Source organism: Chrysemys picta, chromosome 14, assembly GCF_011386835.1.
Source record: "Chrysemys picta bellii isolate R12L10 chromosome 14, ASM1138683v2, whole genome shotgun sequence".
Lineage (NCBI taxonomy): Eukaryota > Metazoa > Chordata > Testudines > Emydidae > Chrysemys > Chrysemys picta.
In genome coordinates this window covers 34713209-34725989 of record NC_088804.1, presented here as the reverse complement: position 1 = coordinate 34725989, position 12781 = coordinate 34713209, and the positions used below count along the sequence as shown (strand labels likewise).

At 43.3% G+C, this 12781-nt stretch overlaps 1 protein-coding gene across 1 annotated transcript in view; it reads right to left on the bottom strand.

The window, feature by feature from the left end:
- CMIP (c-Maf inducing protein) overlaps positions 1 to 12781 on the bottom strand; it is a 170305-nt gene that overhangs the window by 72600 nt on the left and 84924 nt on the right. Inside the window, 1 exon segment of the mRNA XM_005292311.5 lies at positions 5377 to 5502. Coding sequence (XP_005292368.1) covers positions 5377 to 5502 — 126 coding nt within the window.

Below are 12781 nucleotides of genomic sequence, written 5' to 3'. Positions count from 1 at the left end.
TAACAGAAAAATGATGTACAAATTATATGACAGACATGGATGCTAACACCAGTAAGTGAAGTTGAAAAATAAAAATAATATTATGGCGTCCTATGAAAGTATTGAAGCTGTCCAACTCCACAGCTGAGCACAATTTCTCTCCAATAGATTCTATTACTTAATTGGATGAGGAAGATTCTGTGGTTAGGTTGCTAGCCTGGCCTTGAGCGATAAGGGCTCAGCTCTCTGCTCTACCAGAGACTTCCAGCCACTTCGGGAATGTCTCTACAGCAATGCAAGGTATGCCCGCAGCTTGGGTAGACTAGCTTTATCTGCACTAACATGGCAAAAAATAGCAGCGTACATGAGCTGGTGCAAACTTCTGCAATGTGGAGGTTCTGGGGAGGCTAGTGCACCCCCATTGTCATGTCCACACTGCTATTTTTAGCAATGCTAGCAAGATCTACCCAAGCTGCCGTCCCCATTTTGGATCGCAGGGTAGCCACATCCGCAGTATCTCCACACCTCAGTTCCCCATCTGTACAATGGGGATAACAGAACTTCCCTGCCTCAAAGAGGGGCTGTGGGGATAGGTACCATAAAAAGACAGAGTAAAAACAAAGGCTAGGTTGTGACTCACCATTGCCTGGGAGCACCATGGCTCACAGTGTTTCACCCTGTGCAAACTCTGCACATGCAGTTATGTGTGTGTATTTCTAAAAGCCTGGGCCATTAAGTCGTTATTGCAGGTTTGTGCTTTCCACTGTCACCTATACATGCATCAATTCAGTCTTAACAGTAAAACTACGTAACATTAAAAATAAGATTTCTACTTCTCATTATCTAATGGATTACACGGTACAACCTAGACACAAAACCACCAACAATGAATAACTATATTGTCACCTCATTAGTAGCTCCTTTCTACCATAAAAAATTTATCTCTAAACAAGTTTCCATTCTTCTCTGCCCCCTAACCACTTGCATTACATCCTTGAACAATGAAGCAACAGAAGAGCTATTAGACAAAAGAAAAGTTCCATTTCTTACAATTTTGTATGTATTTTATACCTAGAAATACTGCAACAAATTCTGGAAAAGTGAGTTCCAGAGCACAGGACATACATTTGTATTTATACTTCCAGGTTCTTCAATTTGAGTGGAGCCCAAGAGTGCATCCAAAAAGTGTTTCCACCTCTTTTGCTTGAATTTGCCTCTGCCGTCTGTCCTGCATATCATCGGTGTTTAGACTTGGGGTAGAATGCACAGGGCTCATGTCTTACAGAACGGTGCACTAACAGTGTTGGAATGGATTCTTTACGTTCCAGAGTCCAAGTGTTCCTGAGCCTAAGCCTACACTGGAAGGTTCATCAAACATGGGCTGCATCGTTCACACAGCTGGCAGGCAGGGAACATTCTCTGTCCTAGGTAGTTTCCCACACTCTTCTCCAAGTCCCAGTCTTACCTTCTTATTTTCAAGGGATGCTATCAGGCTGTTTGGGAGGGTCAGAAGGGGCCAACTGTGTGTCAGAAGGGGGGAAAAGAGGGAGTTCCCCCTGAAAGGTTCAGATAGTTGAATTCTAACCTCCAAGTGTTAGTCTACTTTGAACCAAATTTCAGCGATGATTTTGGGAATCTCTCGTACCCCTCACATGGACCCCTTCAGCCCACAGTCCTAATGCATAAGCAAAGGCAAAGATCACGGTCCAGAAACTCAGCTGGTATAAACTAAAATGGAGTCATGACAGTTTACTCCAGGGAAGGATGTGGCCCCAGATGTTCCCATGTACGACTCTTACTGAGAGCAGAAAGTATATCGGCTGTGTTGAAAATCATCACAATCAATATATTTTTATGGCATTCCAACACCATCCAAAACCCCAAGCACTGGAACAAAGTGAAGGGCTAACGTCAGGGTCTGAGCAATGAGATGTATCCTTAGCCACTGGTAAACGACTCTGCATATGAAAGGACCTGTCTGAAGTAACTGCAGAAGACAGCCAGAGTAACATGAGTGTGCAGAAAAGGACCTAGGGGTTACAGTGAACGAGAAGCTGGATATGAGTCAGAAGTGTGCCCTTGTTGCCAAGAAGACCAACAGCATATTGGGCTTTATTAGTAAAAGCATTGCCAGCAGATCAAGAGAAGTGATTATTCCCCTCGATTCGGCACTGGTGAGGCCTCACCTGGAGTACTGCGTGCAGTTTTGGTCCCCCCACTACAGAAGGGATGTGGATAAATTGGAGAGAGTCCAGCAGAGGGCAACAAAAATGATTAAGGGGCTGGGGCACATGACTTACGAGGAGAGGCGAGGGAACTGGGGTTATTTAGCCTGCAGAAGAGAAGACTGAGGGGGGATTTGATAGCAGCCTTCGACTAACTCAACGGGGGTTCCAAAGAGGATGGAGCTCAGCTGTTCTCAGTGGTGGCAGATGACAGAACAAGGAGCAATGGTCTCAAGTTGTAGTGGGGGAGGTCTAGGTTGGATATTAGGAAACACTATTTCACCAGGAGAGTGGTGAAGCACTGGAATGGGTTACCTAGAGAGGTGGTGGAATCTCCATCCTTACAGGTTTTTAAGGCCCGGCTTGACAAAGCCCTGGCTGGGATGATTTAGTTGGTGTTGGTCCTGCTTTGAGCAGGGGATTGGACTGGATGATCTCCTGAGGACTCTTCCAACCCTAATATTCTGTGATCTAGTGTGACTCATCCTGGTTTGTCCAGAACAGATTTAGAGTCACTCTGTTGTTCCATGTTCCTGCAGAACCCTGTAATATGGAGAACACACTTCATTTCAGTGCCTAGTTTCGGGTTGTTAATGGGCATCAACTGGGTGCAACTTCAAGTCAATGCTACTTCAACCCCGAGGAAAGCCAAATGGAGTTCACAAGAAGTCACACACACACACACACACTCCTTGTGAAAGACCCAACGGAGAAGATCCCTGGCTTCGATCTTCCACGAAGCTTATGGGCAATCTTAAACCGCAGCTGCACAAACCATGTCAGATGCGGGTACCTCATGCACAAATGGAAAATTAAAAACTCTCTAGTGTGCAACTGTGGTCGCCCAGAACAGATTGTGGAACATATCACAACTCAATGCCCGAGTCACAAGTATGATGGAGGCATCACAGTGATACACTCCGCTACTCCAGGCACAATTATCTGGCTTAGCCACCTAAATGTAAAATTATAATTGTTGCGCTACATCTACATCAGCCATAAGAAGCAGATGATGATCAACTGGGTTATTTTCTCTTAAAAACCACAACTGTTTATCCCTCAAAGAAGGAAGAAACTTTTTCCTATGAAGATTGCACTGCAGTCTGCTATTGACCAGCTTCCCTGATAGTGCTTTAATATTTAATCTGACCAATCAAAAATATTGGAATGTCAGATACAGCTATCTATAATCTTTCATGGCTCTGACGGACAGCTGATCAGCACCAGGACCACAAGTATACAATCAGAAGAGGTATCACGTTCTGCCAGTGCAGCACTGTTCATATCTTCATATATATTACTGAACTACTTCCGGAGCTGCTATGGTATAGTAAAGATAGAAATGCAACTTCCATTATAATCACCCTTTTGCAGTTACCCGTATTTTCACCAGAACAATTTCCTTTGGGGCTGAAATTTCTCATGAGTTATATCTCCATTTCAGAGATACTCTTTTTTTCCCCCCCTCCACAGTTTCTGCGGAAATCACTCAACCATTTCTGAATTCTACACATATGAAACACATTCTTGTCCACATATTCCAGTCAGAAAAAACAATGCACACCCAAGAGTCAACAGCTGAACAGATATTATTGAAACTTGATCTATTCTACAGTCACCGCTGAGATCTAAGGAATGGCCAAATTTGGAGAAAATAGGGTCAGCAGTTTTGAATTTATGATTGCTGAAAGATTTTTTTTTTAAGTGCATATCCAGCTGGATTTTCAGTTAGCTTTCTTTTCTTGATCTACAGCAGTTTCAAAACTCAGGAATGTGGTGGAGCGCTCTGCTCTCGCTAAACTTGCAATGACCTTAGAAATCCTACAAAACCTTACAAACACATGAGGAAGTGTGGGATAATGTGAAAATAAAGGAAAAGGTGGTGCCTCCTGTTTAGAAACAGGACTTAAGGAGGACTGAATACAGGAAACTATATACTATATAGCACCACAGCACAGCTGTAAAACATTTGGTGATGGTAATCAGCATGTTACACAACAACCAGACATAGAGAGTGGGGAAACGTGCCCAAGGACACTGGCCTCATATGAATAGCACTTATCATTAGACTTGTCATCCAGAGATCTCAAAGCACTTTAAAAAAAAAAAAAAAAAGTGAGCATCCCTAGTCCCAATTTGAAGGTGGGAGAACTAAGACACAGATCAATGGCTTGTTTTTCAGCCACTAACACAGCCGGTCAGGACATGTCTCACCCAGAGTTATACAGCACGAATCGCAGAACACTGAAAAGAAAACAGGTCCCCTGACTCCAAAGTCAGGGCCATATCTACTGAACCGTGCTGTTTCCCTGAAGCTCCTGTAGATCTCATCTGAAATGCATGTCTATTAATGTCGGTCCTCCACAATCTCTTTTTTCTGCACCATCATGTGACGTGTGGGAGGGACCAACTTGTTTGTTCAAACTGAGAATGCTATGAGCAAGCTCTTAGAGTAAATAAGACATGCAGTTGAGGTGTACTTGAGGGCTGGCTGTTTTTAAACAAATCCTAGCATTTTAAAGAACTACATAAATATTTCTGCCCCACATCACCCCCGTGGTCACCTACCCACAGAGTGGTAATGGAATTGTCCATTTCCAAACAGATACTTGAAAGTTCAAACAGTTGAGCTGCCTGATTAGTTGAACCTTCTAAGGTGCTTTTTTTCTCTAAAATCTAACGGCATTCAGTCTCACCTGAAGTCTTTACATTAAAAGTGGATGTCTTTATAAAAGATATTATTTAATTTCACTGGAAGTTCTGTACTCAATGCCAAGAATTACAGAGTGAAATTCTATAATCTGTGTTATTCAGGTCGTCAGACTAGATCATTATATTGGACCCTTTGGGACTCAAAAAATCTATCAATTCTCCCACAAAGCCCTGTCCTGTTTATAAAACCTACTGCAAGTTTAAATCATCTTGGCCCAAAAATTCCCATTCTCCACTATCACTTAAAAAAATTTACTAAACACAGCAGGCACAGCAACCCAAACAATCTTGAATGGCTTTGAATGTGTCACCTCACACTAATCTGTTGGTAAGTAACCAGCTTGACCACAACGAATTATCTGCCCAGTGTCAGCCTGGCTAATCAGGGCTAAAATCTCAGACTTAGCAAACAGAGAATCAAAGTGATTAATAGAGAGTTGTTCTTTCATGTTTACTGTACCTGCAGTAAGACAGTACCCCCAGGGATTGTGAGCTGTAAACAGTACTTAGGGGCATTCTCCCAGGAGAGCAGCTGAACGTCTTCAATAGCACTGTAGGAAATGGAGTTTTCCATATACCCAGTTGGCTGCAAGAAAACAAACAGAGAAAGAAAGAATAAGCATTTACTTACTCATCAAAAGTTTCACAACATGGATTCAAATGCATTATGCCACCGAAACGGATCCCATTGTATTTGGTGCTGGGAATAGTTATATAGCATCTGATTGCCTTTGATGTTTTGAGCCCATAAGGACGGGATGATGGGCAGCAGGGGAGCACACACCACTAGCCATTCCCCTCTGGAACGTCAGATCCAAATCCTGGGGAGGCCACACATGAAATCGTTTGGTGGCCTCACGTTTGCTCCACCTGACCGTCATGAAACCACTCAACAACTTGGTGGAACTGGGAGTTTAATGAGAGAACCTGAACTGACCCCTTGCTGGGTCTGGAGTCAGGAATCAAGTGCAGAGGAAGCAACTGGTAGGAAGCTTGAGAGAAGCTCCTATACAGGTCATTCTAGAGAGGTGTTATCAGTCCATCCCCCGCACTTACGGGAGTGTTAAAGTCACAAAGGAGTAGACAAAACCAGGAAACAACTGAGGTTATTAATCAAGCCTGTGGATGAGGCTACAGTTCTTGATCAAGCCTGTCTACACAGCAGCAGCAGAAGGCTTCCCAGAGACGCACTAGCTCTGCTCCAACTAGTGCATTCAACATAGCAGTGTGGCATCTGTGTGATGGCACAGGCTAGCTGCCCGAGTATGTACCCAGGAGGTGGGTGGGATTGTACTTGGGCCACTAACCCAAGCCGCTGCTCATGCTGCCACGGCCACATTGTTATTTTTAGCATACTAGCTTAAGCAGAGCTGAGGTGCGTTGGTCTATCTATGCTGGGAACCATCTTCCCAGTTGCTGTGTAGACAAATCCTATACAAAATGTGTTGATTTGGATGGGTTAAATGAATTTGTGAGCTCAATACTGAGCAGGATTTGAGTTGAGATATGTATGGCTGTGTCTGTAGGAGGAAGGTGCTTGGATTATACTGACAAAATAGCAGTGTAATATAGTTTAACTGGGAAGAATTCGATTTTTTATTAATGGAAAACCAGTAAACAGATTCCACCGTACACTCTCACAAACCGATGAAAAAATATTTCCATCGATGATAAATCAAAATTTACAGATAGGCAAAAAAGGAAATGTTGCTTGAGAACTTAACAGAGTTTGATTTAAGAATATTTACATTTTATATTTTGACCATTTGTGTTTTATTTGAATCTCAACATCTATGTAATTAACTATTTCTGACACCCCTACCCCGTTGTCTGATCCCCTCCATAATTTCCCGCAATGGTGAAAATTTAAATCTATAAAAATAGGGGGGAAATGCTTAAAAATAATCAGTATTATCTGCCGAAATTATAAAAAAAATATTCTTCCAAGCCTAAATGTATTGTGTTGGTTTTATTCTATGTGTTTTTGTTCTGCCTTCTGCTTACAAGGTTGACCAAGTACATTATCAAACACTAAATCAATCAATGGGTCTTTGGGTTCCAAAGGTGTCTTCTACACACCTGGCACACTTAACCAGCAGCTTCAAGATTTATAATGAAAGGCAGCCCCACACCAACCTGCTTATCATCTCTGCTACATTTAAATGTCAGTTTCCTGAAGAGGTTGCCACTGCCTGATTACAAGTAAGAATCACAATTAATGCCCCCGCCCCCAAAAAAACCACAAACCAACATGCTGCAGTTAAATATGTGATATGAATCAACAGTGAGGAAACCAAAGTTAAATACAAAGCTCGTATTAGAGCAGACACAGTACAAATACCACTAGGATATATTCTAAATAGTCTGCATTTTATTATTTTCACATATATAAACAAACGTATTTAATACTATATACACACCACACATTATATACACACACGTATATATACAAAGTAGGTACACACACACATTCAGAGATATAGATGTACACAGACACACACAACTATTTGAGTTAATCCAATGCTTCACAGCAATCCTGAGAGACTCCACTAGCTGCACTCAGGGCTCATGTAGGTAGAGGAATTGTCCAGTGTAGCTAGTGGAGTAACTATTCTGCTATAACTAGGATGGTCAATTTGTCCATAGACTGACCCCTGCTTGCAATAAACAATAGGTGTTTATTATTCTTAATTATTTTCTCAGTATTTCTGGTTTATGTCTAATTTACATGTCCTGACCATATTACTCCCCCCCCAGTTTAATTTATGTTAATAACAGTCTTGCAATAGGTTATAAAGAAAAAAGGGGAAAAAAATCATGTCAAAACTAGGACTACCTCGGGCAAACAGGAGCAGCTCTAACAATCACAACAGAAGATCTTGTGGGTGAGTGTGAAATAAGCAAATTCCTTTCGGAATGTAGCTACTTTTTAGCTGCACTACTTCCTTCCATAAGGTAAGTGGGCGGTGTGTATGAAAAATCATACTCACTTTCACTCTTTAAAAGTATACAGAAGCCCCATATAAAATGTCTGCCAAAATGCGGTAGATGTCCCTATAACACAAGATTACCACTACAAAACCATCAGCAGTCTTTTTAGCAAGAAAAAAAAATAGGGGTGCAGCTTAAAAAAAAAACCCTCTAAAAAAAATTTCTGAATGATGCTTGTTGTGGAAGTTTAATTTTTATACCAACTCTAGCAATGAAAATTTTTTACTGTCTCTTTAACAAAAGTTTGTTGTGCAGGAAGTATGATAAACTTCTGTTTATTCATTTACCCACAATATTGTTCCATGCTAGTGACTGGCGTCCCAGTGGTTTCTGCTGAAACTGTACGTCAGACGTTGCCTACTGGAGAGTAATTATCTTGTTCTCACAGGAAACCAAAAGCCCAAGACCCTTTAGAGATCAAGACGACAACACTCAGGGAAAATATGAAAAACAGCATGAGCGGGGTCTATTAGGCTCAGGAGACAAAAGTTTTCAACAACATGCTTTGAAAGAATGACGGGACAGGGGGAATCCAGCACCAGCAGCAGTAAATATCAAATGAATAGGGCAGGAGCAATGCAAATTGTTCTCTAGGGCCTCCATCCTATGTGGTGCTGAGTGCCCTGAGCTCCCATTCCCTTTAAACACGAGTTCTGAGTGCCCAGAACCTCACAGACTCTCATCCTGACACAAAGATTTTTCCCATAGCTTTTCCCGTAACTGCCTTTTTTAAACAGTCACAAAGATAACTCATCCAGTTCAATCACAGCTCTGTAATCTTTCAACAACTAACTCTCGTCCCAAAGACCAATCAGCTGATATTCATTAATCAACACATTTAGAAAGAGTAAGATAATGTACAACCCTGCCTTCTTATTAAAGGATCAAAAGAAAACCATTAGTCATTAATAGGTTTTTCTGTTTTGTTTTATTCTCCCATAGCCAGAGTATTTTTTACTTTAGGGGCTAATTTATATATCATTTAAATATCACTTCTGCCTCCCCCCACTCCTTTCCCCCTCTCCCCCAACAAATGTACTTCAACACTGTTTCAAATCTTCCATCACAGAGAATGGACTAGGTTGTGTCAGTTTCAAGGGCAACTGCACCTGTATCTCCCCTCCCCAGTTGTGGCCACTCAGGTCTCAGGCCTCCATCTGTCTCTCGATAGGGACCCAGGTCTCACTCCCTTCTGACCATGGTTTTAAGGCTGCACAGCTCCCTGCCTAACACTGAGATATCCCCAGCAAGCCCGTCAGCCTAGCACCCAGCACCTGTGCTTTGCTTTCTCTCCCAAGACAATGACAGTGTTTTTACCAGTGACCGCACTGCTGTTCCAAAGCAAAGTACATTTATTCTTAGACCAAAAGCATCACCAAGAAATCATACACAAAACAATAAAAGGAATTAAATGCTCACTAAATCAGGAATCGCCCATCTCCAGCGTGGAGAGTCTGGTAGGCCAAAGTCTTTCCCTTCTGCAAAGGCTGGAGCCACCCTATGACAGCAAGTCCTGTGTCTGCTGTATCAAAAGGAAGGCTCTGGGTCTGTTTAAACTTAGACGTTTATACCAAAAGCCCTACTTTGTCCTCCAGCCTCCAGAAAACAGGTAAAAACTGTCCCTCCCTCTATACTTAAGAGGTTCAAACTTCAAAGGCTGGATATCTTCATAGCCAGCATTGGGATTTTGCATTAATCACCCCCGAGTGATTCCAGATTTCACAGGAAACACCCCCCACCCACCCAAGTGAGCCAGCAACACACAAATACACATCATCTGTACTCATACAAATGAGTATGAATATTCTACACATCATACTGTCCGGCCCATCTCATCATAAAGGCTTTGAGGGTTTTTCAGGCTTTAAACATAAAATACAGTGTCCTCAAAGACACTGCAAGTGGTTGCAATATCTGTCACAGTTATGCTTCCATGGCACAACCTTGATAAGGAAATTTACATAAATATAAATTAGAATTTTTAAATGCCTTCCATTTTAATGATGTAAAGCCATCTTAGCAGAATGGGAAATCTCTCTTAGATTTGACATATTTCAAGCCCCAGACACCCAATATAGATAGCATCCTCCAAAATACCACATCTGAAAATTTCAACTCTGTTTTGCAATTGAAACTACAGCCTTACTGCACAAAACCCCTTGAAATGGTGTTTTTAGATAATGTTACATACTCAAGGCCACATTTCGCACTACGGGCTGTGCAGAGGTGCATGATACCAGCAGGAGCTCTGGGAGAGTACCGTGCCTGAGTCCCACACAACACTTCCTAGAAGTCTAGGGAGCTCCATCACTCCACTACACCACCCTTTTCAGGAGCAAAGCCTTCATTTCTTCCCAGGCAGTGCCAGCTTGGCTGGTCAGTGCAGAGGCCTTTGCCACTTCGGAGTAGCCAGCACCACACTGGGAAGCCCAAGAACTATACTGTGCCTATCCATTACATTTGGGAGCAAAGGGTTCTTTGAATGCACCTTCATGGTACTGAGCAAAATTTAGCCTATCAAGAAAAACAATTTAATTGAATTTAATTTTTTATTGTAAAAATGAAAAAAATTGTATAAACATTTCACTCTGCTTCGACAAGGAGTTAGGTTAGTCAATTTAATGTGTGTGTATAGTTGAAAAGCACCTTGCTGTTGTTTTAGGTCTGCAACATGGCAGGGAATTTTTAAATAAAAAGAAAGGTGGATATAAAGTGCATAGAAAGCTGGCTAGATTGTCGGGCTCAATGGGTAGTGATCAACAGCTCGATGTCTAGTTGGCAGCCGGTATCAAGCGGAGTGTCCCAGGGGTCGGTCTTGGGGCTGGTTTTGTTCAACATCTTTATTAATGATCTGGACAATGGGATAGATTGGACCCTCAGCAAGTTCGCGGATGACACTAAGCTGCGGGGAGTGGTAGATATGCTGGAGGTCCAGAGTGACCTAGACAAATTGAAGCATTGGGCCAAAAGAAATCTGATGAGGTTCAACAAGGACAAGTGCAGAGTCCTGTAATTAGGATGGAAGAATCACATGCACTGCTACATGCTGGGGACTGACTGGTTAAGTAGCAGTTTTGCAGAAAAGGATCTGGGGATTACAGTGGATGAGAAGCTGGATATGAGTCAGCAGTGTGCTCTTGTTGCCACGAAGGCTAACGGCATATTGGACTGCATTAGTGGGAGCATTGCCAGCAGACCGAGGGAAGTGATTATTCCCCTTGATTCGGCACTGGTGAAGCCACATCTGGAGTATTGTGTCCAGTTTTGGGCCACCCACTACAGAAAGGATATGGACAAATTGGAGAGAGTCCAGTGGAGGACAACGGAAATGATTAGGGGGCTGGAGCACATGACTTATGAGGAGAGGCTGCGGGAACTGGGATTATTTAGTCTGCAGAAGAGAAGAGTGAGGGGAGATTTGATAGCAGCCTTCAACTACCTGAAGGGGGGTTCCAAAGAGGATGGAGCTCGGCTGTTCTCATGGGTGGCAGATGACAGAGCAAGGAGCAATGGTCTCAAGTTGTAGTGGGGGAGGTCTAGGTTGGATACTAGGACAAAACTATTTCACTAGGAGGGTGGTGAAGCACTGGAATGGGTTAACTAGGGAGGTGGTGGAATCTCCATCCTTACAGATTTTTAAGGCCCATCTTGACAAAGCCCTGGCTGGGATGATTTAGTTGGGGTTGGTCCTGCTTTGAGCAAGGGTTGGACTAGACGACCTCCTGAGGTCTCTTCCAACCCTAATCTTCTATGAAAAGGCTTTTTATTTAAATTAAAGTTAAATCATGGAAATATTTCCATTTACATTGGGTTTTGTGAAACCCATTCTCCGCACAAGACATATACATGACTTTCTGTAGTGGGGTGGTTACCCCGCTCCTGCCCTGAAGGGCTTGAAAGCAGCTCTGAAGAGGGCTGCAGCTCTGAGACCTGGGCTGATTGGGGAAGTAGCCACAGCTGGGCTATGCCCCAATCAGGTCTCAGCTGGCCTGTATAAAAAGGCTGTAAGCCAGAGGCCCAGAACAGTCTCTCTCTGTCTCTGTGTTCAGAGGGAGAAGGGCCTTGCTGCAGGGAGCTAGAGACAGAGTACCTGAGTGGAGCAGGGCTGGGGAAAGGCAGAGGAGCTGGGGAGCTCTAGCCTGGAAAGCCCCAGGCTGCAGCATAGCATTGGGCTAAAAGGTACTGGGGGTTGCAGAGGGCAGCCCAGGGGTAGGCCAAGGCAGCAGGTCCAAACCCAACCTTGCCAGTGATGAGTAGGCTGATACTGCAGTCTGCCCCAGGGCATGGGGCTAGACGATGACTGGCAGTAGCCTTATATTGAGGCAAGGTGGGAATAGTGGGTGGGGGTTCCCCGGGGAGGGGAGACCCTAAGACTGAAGGGTTACGGCTAGGGGCAGCACCCCAGGTACAAGGCCACCGGGGTCCAGAGAGGGACACGGGGGCCAGAGGACAGGTGGATCCCCGGGCTGCAGAGGGTGCTCTGGAGCTGGAACGAGCTAATTCCCGGGAGTCACCAGCAGGAGGCGCCGCAGGGGTGAGTCCGCTCCTCTACACTTTTCCTTCAGTGTAAAAGGAACCGAGAATTTTTGTCCATTTAAAGAAAAAAAAAACTTTGCATTTCGTTCAGTTTCATAAAGATTTATAAACCATAAAGCTTTGAAGCCAGATGACCTTTTTTGATCCAGAACAACCAGATACCAGGAGACAGAGTAAATCATAAACTCAAGGATTAAATGATCATAAAATTGAAAGAACTTTCAGGCCCAAATTTCAAGTCAGCCTTCCTTCAGCTTTTCTGGGAAGCAGCAGCAGCCTATACAATTAAACAAAAATCTGCGCACTTATTTCCCTAGGAAATTTACTAAAAAGAAAAG